General features: G+C 32.0%; 1 protein-coding gene across 2 annotated transcripts; it reads left to right on the top strand.

Annotated features, from left to right (window-relative positions):
• Window positions 1–982: 982 nt before the first annotated feature.
• Window positions 983–10571, top strand: LOC127728810 (pro-neuropeptide Y-like). Of its 2 annotated transcripts, none has more exons than XM_052236420.1 (4): window positions 983–1038; window positions 4149–4332; window positions 8877–8932; window positions 10438–10571. In XM_052236420.1, exons 2-4 carry the CDS (start codon window positions 4154–4156, stop codon window positions 10476–10478), a joined length of 276 nt encoding a protein of 91 aa, XP_052092380.1. In that variant the 5' UTR covers window positions 983–1038; window positions 4149–4153; the 3' UTR covers window positions 10479–10571. The 2 variants fall into 2 exon arrangements, with proteins under 2 accessions (XP_052092380.1, XP_052092381.1); XM_052236421.1 differs by having other exon boundaries at window positions 10433–10571.
• Window positions 10572–21578: the final 11007 nt, after the last annotated feature.

Genomic DNA, 21578 nt, shown 5'->3' with positions numbered 1-21578 from the left:
CGTCAGAAAAGGTCATTTCTCGGTTTCGATTTGATATTCCATTGAGCGAAAAGACGACAGCACAAAATGATTTTTGCTTCATGTTTTGCGTTTTCGCCTATACTCGTTTTCAAATTTACGCAATTTCGTCTCGGTATTTATCCGCTATCCACTCGCTCATGCGTACAAATGCATTGTTCGGTTTGTCTAAAAAAAAGTGTTTAAGAAGTTTAACATAGTTTTGATCATTTAACAATATATTTAGAAAAAAATATCATGCTTAAACAGTCAAAAGACTCCCTCCGCCCTGTCTGTTTTGGCTTTAGTTACAGTCACAATCATTGTTTCAATCTGACTTGCACAATTGAATTAATATTGAAGAAAATTCCAAACATATATCGTGTTCGTTAAAATGACTCTTGATAAATCAGAAACCAATTTGAAAAAACAACAGTAGGAAAAATAAAAAAAACAAAAAAACAAAACAAAACGAAAACAAAAACAAAGAAATCGATTAAAAAAGGAAGAAAAAGAATATAAACAAACAATAAAAAAAAACAATTGATAATTTGTATTTATGTGAAATATATTCCTTGTTCTTACGTCAGGCCTAAGGTTGCAATGGCGACCATTTCTATGGAGTGAATCTGCACAGGACATTTTCTTGCCAATCAGTTTTGTGGATTCTATGCAATAATTAAGAAACGAACGAATGAAAATTGTGCTCGCCACAGTCGATCTTTCTATCAACATCTGTTTACAACATACAGAACAATAGATGGAAATTAGTTTCCCACACCCATTATTATCGCTTCCTTTAAAATACAATTTCCAATCTACGAAAATTGAATATCAAGTAATACAAGTATGAGCTAATTGTCAAACCACTTGCAACAATTAAAATAAACGTTTAGTATTTCTGAGAGAAAACCTCCGGACCCTGCGTTTGACAGATGCTAAAAGAATTATTCGATATATAAGTGAATATAGACATAACATTGGCCACAGAGGTCAGCGTTACAGATTGGAGAGACAGGTATCCACGACAATTACATATAGGTAAGGAAATTTATATCTTTACATTGCAATTATATCTATTTTTATGAAACTTTGCTTCTGAAATTCCCGCTTCTTGAAAATTTATACCTAGCATTTTAAGAAAAGGCGGCTTCAATGCGTTTTGAATACAGACATTTTACTACTTTTTAATTTAATAGTTTGCAACAAAATTAATAAGTAGCCTTTTATATGAACATGAGTTCAATTTAAATTAATTTTAGATATATTCCCGAATACTTGTTTTCTGTATAAATAATAAGACAATAAAGAATATTATGACTGCAGATAGACCAAGAAAAAAAAATCTGGAAAAATAGTGTTTTAAATAACGAAACATTGTACACGGTATTTATAAATTCCAATGGTTCATGTATGAGCTCTTACCGGATCTGATTAAACATAAACGGAGGATACTAGCATACGTGTATATACTGTTACACAGAATACAAATTCGAATTTTCTATCCATTTGTTTTACCTCAAGTAAATTTAAATATTTAGCGACGGCATTAGAAGTACAGGATGGAAGACTTAATAGGATAAACATATACTAAGTATCTTAAAAATAAGAAGGTGTTGTATGGTTGCCAATAAGACAACGCTTTACCAGAGACCAAATGACACAGAAGTTAGAATTTATAGTTCACCATCCGGTCTTCATCAATGAGCAAAACACATACCGCATAGTAAGCTATAAAAGGCTTCGAAATGACGAATGTAAAACAATTCAAACGAGAATACTAACGGCCAGATTATGTACCAAATAATAAACAAAAAACAAATATGTTATAAATCAACAAACGACAACCTCTGAATTACAGGCTCCTGACTTGGGACGGGCAGTTACAGAATACGGCGGAGTTAAACATGTTTGCGGGTTCCTTACCCCCTCTCCCCAGTATCTAAGTATCAGTTGATTTCATCTTTATGTTATGTGTTTTGTTATACATTGATAATAATCCGTGTTTACTCTCCATATGGTCATTTCGTTTGAATATATATATATAATTAAATAGATATTCATTTAATCCGACTCTAGTAAAAACGGTTTTGAGACTTTCTGCATATGTATTTCTACGAACTCTTTGGCATATAATTTCTTTTGTTTGCATGTATTGTCATGCATAGTAATCCAACTAGATTTTGTTAAATGAGTGATGTTGACTGGAAAAATGGCATAGCCATCTTGTATTACTTTTTATGGGTTTTAGATGAATCCAGTGGACGGCTGAGTGAATGGTTTCATTATGTGTTAATCCTTGCGAAATAGAATGCTTTAGAACCAATAAAATGTCTTGTGTTTCATTTACACATTCTCTTCTGAGGAATTAGAATAAAAAAGCAATAATTCTTCTGACGTTATTTTATTTTATCAAACCATCCTTTGTCAGAAAATTTTTGATACACGCTTATCTTATTGTGTTTTTATTATTTTTGGTACATGGTGTAGGAGGAAGCAAACACTGATGTTTAATCTTTTTACATTGTAATTACATTATACACATGTCTTTTGGATGTATACAGCTATATGTTTCGTCGCTTGTTCAGACATATATTGATAACAGAGAATCGGAGACATATTTAAAACGTAACTTTTTAGTTTTGTTGGTTGTACACTATCTAATACTAGATACGTCCAGACTTTCGACATCAGTTATACTTTACATACATTTCAGACATACATATAATTACACTATAGAGGTATTTTAGCGGAGATTTTTCTGGAAAATGGGAGATAATCCAACTTGAATCATGTGGCATCGCCTTAAACGTCCGATACTTAAGTTATGTAAGACTTATGTATATGAAGTAATTCTAATGTATACAATAAACTATATACCACATATACTAGAACCTCATTTCTGTTCTCTTTCGATTGAAAACAAAACAAGAATGTATCCAACCTACCTAGCTCATAATTTAAATGAAAATATACATCTTTTTTCAAAACTTGAAAAGACAAAATGTGTCATGTTTTAATATTGAGATTATCATCGTTTTCCATCAAGTTTCTGTTACTTCTTAACACTATCGCGATTGTCGGATTGTTCAGAAATTTATGTTATATGGTTTAATTTTGTTTATTATCAATTAACGAGATTACTTGACCACAGTAATAAGATTTGTACATGTATAATTAAGAACCAACGAGACAACTAATCACCGGAGAACAAATGACGTGGATGAAATCAACTATATGTCACCATACGGCCTTCAATAATGAGCAAAACCCATACCGTATAATAAACTGTAAAAGGTACCGAAAAGGTGGTATCCCTTTCCCCGGAGCTGCCATTAAAAATTGTTCCACTCATACGTGGATTTTTATTTTAAAAATGCTCTCTCCTGCAGTGCCACATAATTTTATTGTAAATGATAAACTTGAATTAGACTTCAAGTTTTGTAAACGGAAAAAAAAATATAGCATAGGATTTAGTATTACATATATATAGCCACATCTTTATATAAGATAGTTTCAATACATGCACCCCAAGCCCTTTTCAACTGATTTTTATAGTTTGTTCATATGTTGTTACACCACTGTCCCAGGTTAGGAGGAGGGTTTGGCGCCCGCAAACATTTTTAACCCCGCCAAATTCTGTATGTTCCTGTCCAAAGACAGGAACCTGTAATTCAGTAGTTTTCTCGTTTGAATTGTTTTACATTTGTCATTTCGGGGCTTTTTATAACTGACTATGCGGTATGGGTTTTGCCCATTGTTGGAGGCCGTACGGTGTCCTATTATTGTTAACTTCTATGTCATTTGGTCTCTGTTGAAGAGTTGTCTCGTTGGCAATCATACCACATCTTCTTATTTTTATACGCATGTAGAAGAACTAACATTATTTTACATATTGAAAGATAACGTTGTAGTTCTGCTTATTTAAATAAATCATGATTATGGTCAATCATCATCAATGTAATGAATCAGAGCTGTCAGAAATCATAAACATAACGTGATCAAGGATTTGTTCAGTAAGACATATATACAAATCCTTGGGGTCATTTGGTAAAAATAATATAACATGTAAATCAAGCTTCATATTTTGTCTAGAAATCGATTAATGTAAAGTTTGGTAGAATACTGTATATGTGTGTTATCTATTTCAGATAATATGCAAAAACACATTATAGCCATATATCTCCTTGTAACTTTACTGGTTATCAACGAGGTAACTGGACACGATGCTATGCTGAGACCACCCTCAAAACCAGATTACTTCCAAAATCCAAAACAACTTAGACGATATTTAAAAGAATTAAATGATTTTTACGCAATTGTAGGGCGACCAAGGTGAGTACTAATATGTTGCACTTACTAGTTTCCTAGAATTAATATTTACTTACATAATCATTTTTTTTCTACAGTTTTTATATTTGATACTAAAAATGAAGTTGTGAAATAAAAATTGTATAATTGTAAGATCACGAATCAATCATTATGTAACAAACAAAAGACATTGGTTTTTAAAACAGTAAATATACTGAAAAGTTAAGTAGATCACCTTTAGGTTAGGTTAAATAACTTAAAGAATTGAATGCTTCTTTTTGTAATTTTATTGGGGTGTAAAAGTGTGGACCGAAGCACATTTTGTATGAAGCGCGGAAGCGCTTCATTCTAGAAATGTGCGCACGATCAACACTTTTACAACCCTATAAAATTACTAAAAGAAGCATTCAATTCTTATAATTACATTTTTATGCTAGTGTCATGAAAAATCGATTTCTATCATCTATTTCTTAAATTAACCTGTGCACTTTATTGTGATGGCACGTGTCATCATGAATGTTACACTTCATTGGGATATGAAGGTTAATTTAAGTATGACACGCAAGCGTTGTTATCCAATCATAATAACGGATTCTTCTGAAACATACATGTAATGTAATTATTGTATTGTAAAGCGCATAACAGTTGCCATATCCCGCATGAATTTCTACTGTCCAGAACAAGGTTGAGAGAAAAAACATTTAAAAAACCGTTTTGAATTGATAATTAAATTTCAGACCCTAAAAATTACTCCCATTTAATCGTAACTATCTTTTTATCAGCCTAGTGTATCGTTGCAAAAATGAAATCGCCAGTAAACTGCTGTTGAATTTTTTTCCCCCCTTTATTCGATAAGACACGGAGGGCTGATTTCTTTTCTTGAGTTCTCTGTCTCTCTTAATTTACCTATTTCGTGGTTGTTGTTTTGCACCTTTCATATATCGTCAATCATTTGCATTCAAACCTTAAGTGTTTATACTTGCATTAAATTCATAACGTTGTATACAAATACATCGTTTTACCTTCTAGAATGCAATTAATGCTATGGGATTAAATACAGTGATTTTTTTTCTGAGGGTGCAACCATTTTGAATCCTGCACACATAGATAATATTAGAAAGATTGCAACATTATAAATCTATTTTGGGGATCGCACAAGAGCGTTTCTTCCTGCACTGTTCATTGGATATACTATGGAGTACAGCCACCGATATTAAAATGTGGAATGGAATAATTGTTTATAAAGTAACTGCGAGCATTCCTAATACAGCATTACTATTGTGTGTTTGTTTTATATTAACTATAATAGTCATTATAAGATAGAGTCCTTTACGGTATTTTTTTGAAACTTTTTTTTTTCCACTGTTCGAGATTAAAAAATCGGACCGATATTACTTATACCCAATTAACCACATGTCCATGTGCTTGTCCCAAATGAGGAACCTCACCAATGGTTGCCATTTTTTTTTTTAAATTTCGTAATGTTTTTGTCATATTAGTGTGTATGGCAAATATCTGTTAGACACCCGCAATTTTTTTAAAGACCAAATGTTGACTTTACATTACTTTTTTGTTCGGTTTCTGTCTCAACAACATATTCGGAATTTTAAAAAAATCATGACTAGCTAGGTCTTTATGTATAAAGTTTAATTTATATAGAAGTAATAATGATACTGATTGGTGAAGGCGGTTTAAACAGTTGCCCCAAAACAGTTATGACAAACTATCGTTAATTTCGACCCCTACAAAACGTGTTTCAAGTGGATTTGGTTTATAAGAAGTGCTAGGCTTAAAAGTAAGTGTTTCATAAATAATTTACATATGATATATGAATATGAAATTTGTAGCATAATCATAGCTTTACGAAAGGTCAATACAACAGTTACAGAAATATACACTTCTCCAATGGATGTCGACGCGGCGTTTAAACAGCCTTCACCAGTCAGTATCATTTCTGAAATTCATGAAAATGGAAACCTTAATGCAAACATTGCACAAAATCGGTGTGTTGTTTCCCAAGAAATAAATGGCTAATCTAAACTGTTTTGGGGCAAGTTGTAATATTGCTTTGAATTTCATTTTGAAACTGAACAACATGTTGATTTCGTTTGGATTTTGTTATGTCGTTGTGATGGATGAACTGTCATTGACAAATAAGTTCCGTCTCTTTTTGTCTAAATAAAATGTAAATAAATTTGAGACCAGTGCCAACGCACTAATCATGACGGATACTATCCTCTGAAATCAATAGTTCACTAGCAGTTACAAAACTCTTTTAAAATGTTAAAGTTCACCAATTATTATTGTTGAATTACCATCAGTCTAAAATACTGGTGTAATATTGAGTTTCATATGATTTATGAGGAAATTAAAAAAAAAACATAATCCAATTGTGTATAAATAAATACAAAATGTAACAACAGAATTATCTTTAATTAAATAACGTTTTCATCTTTTTCATTTCGGGGCCTTTTATAGCCGATTTTACGGTATGGGACTTCTCATTGTTGAAGGACGTACGGTTGCCTATAATTGCTTACATCCACTTCATTTGAACTTTGGTGGATAGTTGTCTCGTTGGCAATTATAGCACATCTTATTATTTTTATTTATAATAAATAGATACAATTGAATTATATATGTAACTGTTTTTTTAATTGCCGTTTACGAGCAATGGATAATTAATTAATTAAAAATACCAAGTGTTTACGATTATATCAGGATAGCAGAGACCAAACAAATACAGATGGACTATATTTTCTTATTATATTTCTTTTATTTATTGCTCAGTCAAACATTTGCAGCCTAGAATATATTTTGTGTTAGCACTACACCAATCTTCATAGCTTTATTTCTTAACATTTTTTGGTTAAATAGCTGAACTACTTTACAATACATTGTTATTAGTATCATAACTCCGACAAGCAAAAATCGGGGGTGATATCAGGTGGTCTGAAAGGGGAAAGCATATCCTGCTCCATATATGGCATGTGTCGTGTTACTCATAATAAGTACACATTCGGTGGTAATTCTTATTCGGTGATGTCACAATCGAGGAAAAGAGAACGAAATATATGTTATGGCTACGACAATTGAAAATTACGTGTCCATCATCTTGGTAGGAAACGCAACCTCTGGAAAATCGTATCAATAAACTCATTATATATACTAGGATTAAAATTGTGTACGCTAGACGCTTTTCGTCTTTAAAAGCCTCATCAGTGACGCTCGAATAAAAAAAGTTTAAACGGCCAAATGAAATATGAGGCTGAAGAGCATTGAGGACCCAACTTTGGAGATATATATTCCATATATAAACTAAAGATGATAATAACGGAAATACTAAAATAGGTTTATCGACATGCTTTCAATTCAAAGTACATTTGGACATACAATTTGATAGTCCAGGAATATGTTAATCATTTTAAATATACCAATCACTTGTCCATTCAGAAAGAGAGCTTAACAAGCGGAATTGAAGCTACTTGCCCCAGGAGCAACGAGAACATAGTATATGTTGACACCATGACAAATCTTTGATTAAACCAAACACGATTGATTGAATGATATCTGCTGAACGTCTATGTCTGGAACAAAAAATACGCAGTCACGTCCGGTCAGATGTGGACATTTAATCCGATGACTCTTCATGTTACATAAACCTTGCAACAACTCTTTTAGGGATCTGTATGTGGCCTGTCGAAAGGCAAAATGTCTGCATTCTGCTACTGTCCATCGTGTCCATGTTTTCCAGTGGCAGTCGACATTTTTGCCCTTTGTTCCATATATAAGACCTATTTTTCGAAACCTATTAATTGCATTTTTACTTTAATTGTTCCCCTTGTTAGGCCCTCCACATTTTTTACCTGTACAAACTCATGTGTTGTTCGTTGTTGTTTGTCGTTGGTTTGCATGTCTTTTTTTTTCTAGAAATACTGATTTCTTTATAGAGATAACCTTTAATGGGATAAACGATCAGTATCATATAGGATTTTAGAAATTAAAGAATTCCAGTATTTTAAGTGTCTTGCATACAGCGAAGCAATAATGATATTCTTTTATTTTAACATGTAGCCAATATTCAATACGTACACATGTACACGATTATACAATAATTACCACACACGGTTTTGCTTATGTCTTCTGGGATTTAGGTCCGTTTATTATTTATTTTCCTTTCCAAAACTTGGTCATGAACGTATTCGATGTAGGTTATTACGGAAACACGAATAGTATGCCGCGACTTCTGAATCATACGATTCCATAATTTTTTCTTGGTTCTATGTTTTGATAATTGTCAATTTTTGAACTATGAATTATTCAAAACAACTAAGGATAAAACTTCTTCAGGCAAAATTGAATAACAATACTTCGAATGTTCTACTTAGGCCATTTTTGGATTGATTCTCCCAAATGTTCTATTCATATGGCTTCTACAACGTTTGGTCTTGAGTGTATTTGTGAAAAATGTTTCTTCAGCAGTGACATTGGTTTCATACTTTTCCTTTCTTCATCATCTTAATTCAGTTCTTAATACGTAAAGAATGTCTTTTTATTTTTTGTCATAGATTTGGTAAACGTGGATATGAAACAGATTATTTCTCATCAGGTGGAGCTGACAAGGGTAATATTATACAATATTTTATAATTAAGCCTTAACAGAGTCTGTATCAAAACAAAATCATGTTACTGACATTTGCTTTGAGCATATAGTACAAGGTTTGTTTGTAATACAGGAACACAGGAACCCGATTTTGCATTTGATTGGTCGCTTGGCGAAAAAGTGTTCCTATATAAAGACTTTCTACTAGATTGTGTATTGATTTTAATGGTTGTTATTGTTTAAAAAAGTAACAACACTGTGTAATGACAATATAATCATGCAGAGGGAATATAACGTAGCTTAGATGTTCATGTATTAAATCTTGGTTTATGTCGAGGTCTAAAAACAAAGAATTTCGTCGTTACATTTCTAGCGATACAGATATTTAGATCAGCAATAAATTTCAATATTTTCGATTAACACAGTCGGTCTGTTCTTGACGTGTTCACTATTTCAGAACGTATTGTGTCATCGGTTGCTGGATAGATCTGTCACGAACAGACTTAAAGACATACACAATTATTATCTTTAATTGCTTGAACGAATCAAAGTTCCTAGTTAACAAGTACAATGGGTCACTGTCATTTCTTTTAATTTGTCTGAAGAGGATAGTACCTTCATTTCAAGCTACTTCCAAAAAATCGGTCAATGACCTTTTAGGAAAACAATTATATATCTTTACTATTGTTCCCTATCATAGCAATATAATTTCAATCATAACATTTTGTTTTAGCTCATCTGGCATAAAAAAGCAAAATGTCGCCCATTCCTCTTTTTTTCGTCCGTCTTTCTTTTGTCCATGATTTTTTTTAAATATTTGCTCGGGGGAGAATGTAATCAATTTTATCTACTTTAACTCGCATCTTCCTTACGGCTAACAAATACAGACACCGTTACTTGTACAAGAAAATAGAGATAAAGGCAAACATCCCTATCATAAAAATATCATTGCAATCATAACATTTTGTTTTAGCTCATCTGGCGTAAAAAGCTAGTGTCGCCAATTGCTCTTTTTATCGTCCGTCATTCTTATTTCCTTGAATTCTGTCCAAAATCTGCTCTGCGAGAATGAAATCAATTTTTTACTTTAACTCGCAAATTCATTACGACTAACAAATACAGTCACCGTTCCTTAAAAATGAAAATAGAGATAAAGGCAAAACAATTCTCGTGAAGAGCATACCAAATGCATAATTGGGGTTCCCTTTAAAAAGTATAGAGGAATATAACTACTACCTTAATTATGTCCGTCTGTGTTACAAGCCAATAGTATATGAATGAAAAATAAATCTGACAAAGACGCCAACAATAAAACATTTATTGTAGTTGATGGTACATACAGTAAACATAGCGACAGTCAGAGCCTCAATCTAAATTTAAAATTCAAATGTATAAAACATGTCTTATGTGTGTACATGCTATATATTATTTAAGTACATCAGAAATAATTGAAATTATTTGTATATATGTATATATTATTTAAGTTGAATGACTGCTTACACATTGTTTTGTTCTCGTTAGAATAGGATACGGAAGAATGTCCGAAGATGATGGATACCAATATTGAGGACCGCTATTTCTGAAGCTGGTTCCAAGTAAATTGTGATTGGTGACTCAGAACTAGAATTGGTTTATTAATAAAATATTTTTTACAATCTAATGATTGTTTTTTCTTTCTCATTTTTATCTGTAACGGCGACAATGTTTGGCAGTAATTATTTATCTGTAACGGCGACAATACTGGACAGTAATTATTTATCTGAAACGGCGGCAATACTGGACAGTAATTAAAAAGTCAAAATAGGACAACATGACACCAACAAAAACAAAAAAACCCAGAAGCTAAAACATATATTATCGTCAGACAACCCAGTGGCCTTTTACGATGACCAAAACCCATACCGCATAGCAAGCCATAAGAGTTCCTGAAATGTAAAACAATTCAAACGGGAAATCTCGCAGCTGTTGTTTGTTCGTTGTTCTTTTTTACCCCTTTTAAGGGGTGTTGTGACCTATAGTCGTCATTTGGTCTTTGGTTGAGAGTTGCCTCACTGGCAATCGTACCAATCCTTTTATTTTCATATTAATGTGCGTAATTTACCAAATGTAAAACGTAATTAATACTGATTTCATATAACTCACTAGTTGTGGTAAATCAAAATACAATAAAATCATGATACCAAATTCTTTGTACCTATAGTCTTTTATGTGGTTTAATCCTTACTAGAACTGCTTACAGACGACACTAGTCTACAAAGCAGACTCAAGATGCTCTTTAAATGCAAGTCAGTGGTCTTTTTTGAAATTATCTCAATTACCAATGTGACAACTATTCAACATAGTAAAAAAAAGGCGGATATAAGTAATCAAAGGTCACCGCGCGGTCTTCACAAACAATTGAAACGAAAAAAAAAACAATTGCGAGATTCATGATTAAAACAATAAACGAAAAACAAAGAAGACAGCCAGCAACTAACTACAACCACTAAAATACAGGCTCTGACTAGTAACAGGTACATATAGAATGTGGCGGTGTTCAAACAAGTTTGTGAGCACCCAATCTGCCCCCTCCACTACCTGGGAACGTAGTGTAACAGCACAACATAAGAACACACTGTAAAAAACAGTTGGAAATGACTTGACTTATCAGATTGGCAAGATGCACATAAAACTAACATAAAGACAAAAGACTCAAATTACCGCTCTAACTATAAAGAGTACTTGCAGTTTAAAGCCAATAATTTTTTTCCCAGACTAAAGTATCAATCAGTTCACATTCAACGGAATTACTGTAGTAAAAACACGTCATAAACAGTGTGAGAAAAGCATGACTTTGTGCAATGCTAAAATATAAGTAAATAATATAGATAGTAATGAATGACCATAAGTTTTCATCAACGTATAGTGATATAATAGTTTATTTGTGTTTTAATTTATCAAACAAAAACAAAATCAACGTTAGTGCCTCTGACTGCGGAGTTAATTTAGGTCCTTTTCGGTTTGATCAGCTCTTACATGTTTGTATAAGTTTCGTTTTTTTTTTCAAATACTTTGGCCTCGAGAATCACTGAAGAGACACTTATTGTCGAAATGCGTATCTGATGCAGTAAAACTGACCCGTTTATGTTATAAAATTATATTCTTTAAGAATAAGTTTACTCGAAGGATCAATTCGTTTATGTAGATCGTATCTAAATTTACGGGCTTTATAAACAATAGTATTCGACTTTCTGTGGAGCGTATAGTCTTGAATGTAGAAGACTCCATCAATATAGTTTGCAATATAAATTCTCTCTCTGTAAATTACATATCCTATTACACACACAAAAAAAAAACAACAAAAAAACACAAGCGTGAATAACGTATACATTACACATTGGAATTGATATATGAATCTACGCATTAAACACAAGATGTGACGAAAAGACATAACCTATAAGTGAAAGAAATTAGAGTTGTGTATTTTCTTTTTTAAAAAAGATAATATTGCTTGATTGAAGTTTGAAGTTATCCAATGCATACATCTTATCTGATTATCGTATTGTTTCTTAATCTTTTAACATATACAGCAATGAAGCTTTGTAACATAAAAAAAAACCAACAAACAAACAAACAAACACCAAATGAACAATATCTTAATGTGGTCCACGTCACATTGGAAATTAACAACACCATTAAAACAAAAAGATATCTAGAGGGCAGCATAACTTTGTATCGACACCGCAAAGTGTCAACGGCGGACCCCAAAAAAAAAACGGATAAAGGAGAAGGTAAGTCATAAAAAGATAAGCTCATTTCCTTTGCAAAAAGTCCGAATAGCCATTGTTCTAAAGGGGCAAATTTCCATAAAAATACGACAAATGTTCTATATAAAAGCTCAAACGTCTATGCTGAATGACAATGTTTTGTTCACTTGTTTGGCTATTTTATAGATATAAGAAGATGTGGGGTGAGTGCCAATGCCAACTCTCCATCCATGTCACAATCTGCAAAAGTAAGCAATTATAGGTCAAAGTACGGCCTTCAACACGGAGCCTTGGCTCACACCGTACAGCAAGGGCCCCAAAAATGACTAGTGTAAAACCATTCAAACAGGAAAAACCAACGGTCTAATCTAGATAAAAAAACGAGAAACGAGAAACCCTTATGAACCACATCAACAAACGACAACCACTGAACATCAGATTCCTGACTTAGGACAAGTGCAAACAAATGCAGCGGGTTTAAACGTTTTAATAGGCGCCAACCTTCACCCTATCTGAAACAATAGTGTAACATCACAACATAGAAAAACACACTATAAAATATCAATTGAAATGGCTTAACTCAATCAAAAGACATATTAACAAAAACAAGCGAACATACACTGAACGAATACATTTGATCTATGACACAATGTACATACAAAATTAATACGACAAGGGGGTTAGATGTTTAACAATATCAGAAAGACAACCATAACCTTGGACAAAATGCCGCCAAATAAAATAACGTACACAGGTAAATGAAAATAATTTTGTTGTAAGGTATACATGGAGTACGGAAATAATTTTTACAAAATAAATAATTTTGTTGTTCCTAGTACGAGAACATATTAAGTAAAAATTTATCGTCATACTAAAAACTTATCAAAGGTGGTATATATTAAAAATAGTGAGTCTAGATATAACACTGAATAAGTAAACAGTAAATAACAAAAATACATTACAAATTGTATCAAAAGGTCAAATTAACATGAAAGTACGATTTGATAGTACTCGCAGTTACTGAAAGCTAGTTAAAAGCCAAAAAAAAAATAATAATAAAAAATCATGCATCAGAGACTAAAATCAACTTAAACACATCCCAGTGATTTTAACGTCATGGACAGTAAAAAAAAACATGACTTGCGCAATGCCAAAATAAAAGTATCGATAGGCAGTAGGATAGTTATGAGTTAACCTGTTAATAAATATGTATAATGTTATATATAGATAGATTAATCTCTATATAGAAAATGAACGTGGATGTGTATTTATACATTCAAAAAAAAAAAAACGTTTGAAAAGAATACAAATTCAGTTATGTTTTAATCTGCTGATGACAAAATCGATATGTGTGCCAATGTAAACTATATTCAAAGATCTAATTACAACATTGGTAAGATAACCTTTACTTATAAGTTTGTTTAAAGGTTCGATGAGTTTACACGGATCACATAGTGATTTTCGCGCTTTTAGTACAATATTACCGTAAAATTTATGATGTGAAATACCGTTTTAATAAGTTTTCTACAGGTACAGCAAAATTTACTAATCAAATCTTTGTATCTGTGAAAGAATTTAGTAAAAGTTTTAAGCAATTTATGGTAATGAAATCCCTGACTTAATAATTCACCAGTGATGCATTGATTACGTTCGTTAAAATCTATGACATCACTACACACACGGGCATAACGACCGAGTTGGGATATATAAACACCGTATGATGGAGCCAAAGGAACATCGCCGTCTAAAAAGGGAAAATTAACAATAGGGAATGAAAAATCGTCTCTTTTGTCGTGATTTTTAGTATGGAGTTTCCCTTTAAAAATTAAAATGTCTAAATCTAGAAAAGGCCAACTACTGCTGTTTATGTAAGATTTATTTAAAGTGAGTTCCTTTGGAAAAATTTTGGTAGTATATTTAGAGAACTCTGGATTATTTAACGAAAAAATGTCATCAAGATAACAGTAGATATTGTTGAATGTATCAACCAAATGTAACAATGACGTGTCTTTTCTTAGTTTGGTCATAAACTCAGATTCATAGCAATACAGGAATAAATCTGCTATTAAAGGGGCGCAATTAGTGCCCATAGGAATACCTACTACCTGTCGATACATTTTATCGCCGAAACGTACATATATGCTGTTCGGGAGAAAATTTAAAGCTTCAATCATATCTTCACATTTCCAGTAAGTGTATCTATCATACTTTCCATTTTCGTTACAGAAAAAGACTTTAAACGAGTTACAGCAAATAAATTTGCAATGAGATTTTTCAAAAGACCATTTAATTAAATATGAAAACTTTTTCTTGATAAGATTGTGTGGAAGTGTAGTGTAGAGAGTAGAAAAATCATAACTGTTAACAGAATTAAAAGGACCATCAAAAGCACGTATTTTATCTAAAACCTCTAATGAATTTTCAACATTCCAAAAATAATTAATACCATTATTTTTATAAGCCTTATTACAAAAGTTAATAACAAGTTCTTTGATAGTAGTAAGGGAGGTAGTTAGAAGCACTGACAGATAAGTAGTAGAACACTTATTAGGTGGTGTTTGTGTAATTTTAGTAACCAGTACATAGTTGGGACTTTCAAATGTTCGGAAGAGGCTTTAAGCTGGGTAGTGGCAGTGATATGCTTGTTTACAATTTGACTCTCTGTGGAGCGTACGGACCTGAATGTAGACGAATTGATAATTTTGTTTTGGGGAACTTTCGTGTAGTATATGCGTCACACCACCACTACATTATTGGCTGCTTTGTCTGCCGGTACGAACACAAACCGCTTTGCGAGTACTTGGGAGTATATTTTTTATTCTAGAAATGGGTATATCATAGACCCTATTATTAATTTCAGAATTGTTTTCAAAATGAGATTTACGAATATCAACAGTATTCATAATTTTATTCAAATAACTGTCTAGAGATTTTTTATCAGATTTTTCACGTTTACACCAATTTTTACAGTAGGCAGACAAAGCGTCTTTAATGACCTGACAACACTGTTTCCAATCTATTATAGATGGATGACGATATTTAGGTCCTTTCTTAAGAAAAGTTTTCACCTCACGGTCTTAAACTATAGTATTCGACTTTCTGTGGAGCGTATTGTCTTGAATGTAGAAGACTCCATCAATATAGTTTGCAATATAAATTCTCTCTCTGTAAATTACACATCCTATTACACAAAAAAAAAAAAAAAACAACAAAAAAAAAAAACAACACAAGAGAGAATAACGTATACATTACACATTGGAATTGACATATGAATCTATGCATTAAACTCACGATTTGACGAAAAGATATTACCTAAAAGTGAGAGAAATTAGAGTTGTGTATTTTCTTTTTAAAAAAAAAAAATATTGCTTGATTGAAGTTTGAAGTTATCCTATGCATAAATCGTATCTGATTATCATATTGTTTCTTAATCTTTTAACATATAAAAAGTCCAAATAAACATTGTTATTAAGGGGCAAATTTCCATAAAAATGTTCTTTATAAAAGCTCAAACGTCTATGCTGAATGACAATGTTTTGTCCACTTGTTTGGCTATTTTAAACTAAATGTTAAAAAGTTCATCGTATATCATCACTAGCTAATACAGAAAGAAGAAGCATAAAATATGTCTTAAAACTTAAGAATAAAGAGAAGAGGAAAACAACCTTACGTATTGCCATCGAGATAAAAATAACAACATTTGATTCAATATGACACCAAACAACGATTATATAAATACTGAAACTTGATTTTTTTTATAAATAATGGATGATTTATCGATTTAGAGTTGTCACAAATGGAGTTACTTGTAATAATGATGTTTTTTTCTTCAATAACGATAATTCTACTAATTATCACTATTGGTTTTTTGATCATTTTGTTTTTTGCCACATTTCAAAGGTACTGTGAAATAATTGTCATTTGACAAACATCTGTTCCTTGTCAATGGTTCGAACTGTAAAACGTCATAATCAGTGACGATATCAGCAGTCCTACTATATACCTGGTAGTCAATGTCGGACCTGCATGAAATAAACTTTTGACGTTCGGAATGTTGCACAGTTCCCTCAAAAGCTAGACAATCATAGTAGTTATCAACAATGCTTGTTGTCGCATTTCCATGTGCGCATGTATTCAAGCTAATGGTATTATACACACTTTCCTTTTCTAGTACAAAATAGAAATGATCTGGTTCAATTGGTTGTACTTTGTTTTTAGGTCTCCTAAAATACAAGAATATATCTGTAATGTTAATTTACTACATACCAAAATTGTCACAGAATATTTCGTATTACTTTGTATTTTGTTTTTAGTTTGACAATAATATATTTTCATTTCAGACCCAATGAATGACGAATTGATTGCATGATTTTGTGCTTGCATCACGTTCAGTGGCAATACAGCCGACCACCTACGGACTCTTCAAATAGGTGTTGCAAAGACTAGGTTCTTTTTTAAGTATAGAGAGAGTGACATCCTATTTGAGACATATAATGACCCCCTAAACTTCTCCCACTAGGCAGTTCAAACCATGGTTAAGAAGAATGTCAGTTTGGTTTGGTGGGATGTATAAATATACATCAACATCCGTTCGGACATTCTTCTTAACCGTGGTTTAAACTGCCTAGTGGGAGAAGTTTAGGGGACCACAAGGAACGTATATTAGCATATCATTTATAATTTTTTCTTCATTATTTTTAATCAGAAAATACTTTTTAAGAAGAGGTATGCACACAGGGAGTTATAAATGTTGTCGTGCTACGCTAAGTAGGACTGGTGACTGATTTAATATTAAGAAAAAAGTACTGATACGTTAAAAGTCACCAAATATCAGCTGCAAACCAGATTATATCATTTTGTTTTGTAGTACTTGACAAATTTGTAACAAAAATAAAGTTCATTCCAAATATTTAAAAAAATCAAAGTACCGGCACACAAGAAGTAGGTGTCTGACAGATTCGAAAAATGCCCAACCGATGAAAATCATCACTGTAAAGCTGCTGATTAAATATGAAGTCATTCTGTTTAGTTGTACAGGAAAAATGTGTAACGAAAATATGAAGCTCATTCCAAGTATCGGCAAGCAGGAAGTAGATATCTGATAGATCTGACAACTCATCACTAAACCTGCTGAACAAATACGAAGTCATTCTGTTCAGTATTACCTGAGAAAAGTGTGATGAAAATATGACCGGACAAACACGGTTATAAATATATATATACTAGAACACACCCGCGAAATCGCGGGCATTTAGAGCGTTGTTGATGGTATGTAAACTGTTGTAGGATGAATTTTTGTACAAGATTTTATGACTGGAGTATTTCAGGAAAGTTATCAAAAGTCAAAGGTACTTGGGGACAGTACAATTTTTTTAGCCTTCCCCTTTTTTCCAAAGTCCGTTTGTTTTCTGTTTATTTCAATTATATTAGCGTTTTTATCTGTACACTATGAACATACATAATAACATATACTATATAAATACAGTTTATTTTGTATTTATTATCAATCCATGGAATTAAACTTGGAATTGAAAGAAAATAGCAAATACACTGTATCTATATAGTATACATGTATGTTTGTTCATAGTATACAGAAAAACGCGAAAATAATTGTCCTGTCCCCTTGTACCTATGAAAATAATGTGTAAGTTTAAGTCCTAAACGGAAGTCTTATCTATGACTTAAAAGTCAGTCCGAGGATGGAAACAATATCCGGACGTCTTTATTTTCGTTTTTCTCCCCAAAAAATCCAAACGAAATATTTATAAGCCAGGATGACAAATGCGACTATGCATGGTACCTATAGGACATAAAAGCATGATGATTGATTTAATGTGGAAGGAAGAGAAACGACACACAAAATGAGGTCTTCTCATTTATTAGTATGGATACCCCTCTCCTAGAGTGGAATATAAGGGAAAACGGTAGAATTTATTCTGCCATAGGCGACAATATTAACATTTTCTAAATTTATGATAAAACATGGACAAAAGAGTTATGTATGGCATTAGTACTTTATCGTTCTGTTTTAGAAATGGAAGTCAAATAGTATCATAACTATCTTCGAACGGAACTTGTTTATGGTATCCATGCCCACCGTCATTTTACATCAAATTTATGAAAATTTGGAAGTCTTTTCGAATTATTCTCAAGAAAATATTCTAATGGATTTCAAAATTTATATTGTAAATATACACACTGCAGTTATCCATAAATGAATAATATCAGATTATTACATGGCAATTTGCATATCCGATTTATTGTCAGCCCAAGGTACAATATCGTATCAACATGGCCGCACAACATATGATTGAGAGCTGATAATACATCTGATATGAAAAATGACATGTTATGATCTTTTTATCATATGCTTCAACAATGGAGAAAGATAACAGTTTAGTATATTGATCCTTTTAAGTGGTTCTCAAGTAGAAGTTCAAATAGTGAAAAAGTTTACGGACGACGGACGCCAAAATTATGTAATACATCCAATTTGAAATCTTTCTATCATATGCCTCAACAGAGGAGAAAAACAACAGTATAATGTATTTTTATATTGACAATAAAAAAAATCATTAAACATAAAGAATATTGTTTGGAAAAGTCAACATTTGTTAAGTAACTTGCTAAATTATGCTGGATACTTTGAAAAATGCATTTAATGTATAATTTATTTTGCATTTTACATAATATATTTTCCAGTTTCCTAATATTAATTTTGTTTTGTACCCTACTTTGTTATCACGGTTTTTCACTGAAAACGTATCATTGAGGTGTATTTTCCGGAATTTACCGAGTAACGTCGGAATGCCATGTGCGATAACGTTACGGAAAGGCATTCTATAATAGCCGGAAGAAGTTGATAAATTTTTCATTTCAGCCCGCTAAGCACCATTTCGGAAAATATGGAATCCACGTAAATTTAAGGCTATTATCATACTGTAAAAATTATAAGTTATTTACTCTAAGTATATGATTAAAAAAATATATTGTACCCCAACATCCAATCACAGCGCTCCTAAGTTGACTTCCTTCACCTGCCTTGGGTAAACAAAAGGCCAACCTAAAGCCGGGAAAATGTAATACTATTTTTTTTCCCTATAAAAGTTGATTTAGAATATACATATCAAGTTAAAAAAGAAAAGGAAATCGCATGAACTCCCAACAGATTGTGCATCGATATGGTAAGCGTATACAGTATTACATTTCTATACTTAAATGCCTCTTGCTTAAACGAGTTTTTATTATAACAGTATAAAATATTTACATTTTTAACAAATAATCAATATTTTTTCCAACTAACCGTATATATTTACAGCAACACAGAGTAGTGACTACAACAAAGATTCCAACAATTGACGCAACAATCCCAATAAATAAATCTACAAAATATAAACATAATTATGTACATAGTGATAGCTTTATGAAAGGAAGAAAAAAAAAACATAGAAGGGTTGCTTTTTTAGCTCACCTGGCACAAAGAGCCAGTTTGAGCTATTGTTCACTTGTTACAAAATTCATTCCATCTGAAGCTACTAGGACAATCTGAAGCAAACTTAGCCACATCATTCTTCTAGTTTAAATATTCTTGTGCGACTATTTCCTCTGTCAACAAACAGGGCCTCCAAAAAAAAAAAAAATGAACATATCTTGAAAACTTTTATGGATATTCAAAATATGACAGGGCAAATGTGTTTCAGAATTTCACGATATTGATGTGATTTTTAACCAAAATTGTCAGATGACTCCATATAGGAGTTATTGTTTTAGAGGAATATTTGCTTCTAACCTTGAAAATCATAATAGATAGAGGGAACTGTAAATAGCAAAAATGATCTGCAAAATAAGATCTAGAGATAGGTCAACATGGCAGAAATTGTTAGTCGACTCCATGTATGAATTATTGCAAATGCCATTTTTGAAGATAGAAACTTACTATGCGGTATGGGTTTTGCTCATTGTTGAACGCCTTTCAGTGACCTATAGTTTCTAACTTTTACGTCATTTGGTCTCTGGTGGACAGTTGTCTGTCTCATTGGGAATCATACACATCTTCTTATTTTTGTATAATATTTAGAGAGAAGCTGTAAATAGCAAAAATGATAAGCAAAATGGTCAACCATACATGCCCAAAATCGACATATGACTTCTTATAGATATTACATTTGTATTTTCCTTCGATAACGATATTGTTTGATATAAATTTTTGAAATTATTTAAATATGCAAAGGTCTGATTTGGCTATACTTTAGGTCCTTTTTGGTTTGATCCGCTCTTCAGCATTTGCATTTGCATTAGATTTACGATATTGAAATATTTTATCCTCGAGCATCACTGAAGAGAAATTAATTGTCGAAATGCGCATCTGGTGCATTAAAATTTGTACCATTTATGTTATTAAATATACCAAATAATAAAACTGACAAAAGCACCTCAGTCCACTTCTTATAGGAGTAATTGCCATCAAAATTAATAATGATTTTTGACCAATTTCAGTGTGTTTACCTAACATTTTAAAAAATATTAAAAATAGACTGAAACTTGAACATAAAAAATGATCAACAACACACGATCTACAAATACATGCAAGTCAATATGAATGAATTCATATCTTGTAGGAGTTGTTGCCCCATTATCACAATTTAAACACACTCTTTCTTATTTACTTATTATCTTGAGAAAAAAAAAAGAATAACAAAAAAATATTTCCAGAAGATTTAGATTTAAGATTAGTCCTTTCTCGCAGTATCTTACAATATATTATAATACGATGACAACTGCACTAAACTTATTCTATTTATAAGTGCAACCTATAAACCTACATTTGTATACTTGGATGTTCGTTTGTCACAAGATCACGACAATTTGATGATGAATTTTGACCGAAATCTCTTTGCTCGTGATAAATTAGAATATAAGCC

Source organism: Mytilus californianus, unplaced genomic scaffold, assembly GCF_021869535.1.
Source record: "Mytilus californianus isolate M0D057914Y unplaced genomic scaffold, xbMytCali1.0.p SCAF_2, whole genome shotgun sequence".
In the NCBI taxonomy this organism is placed as follows: domain Eukaryota; kingdom Metazoa; phylum Mollusca; class Bivalvia; order Mytilida; family Mytilidae; genus Mytilus; species Mytilus californianus.
The sequence above is the reverse complement of the archived record's forward strand: the minus strand, read 5'-3'. Positions and strand labels throughout refer to the sequence as shown.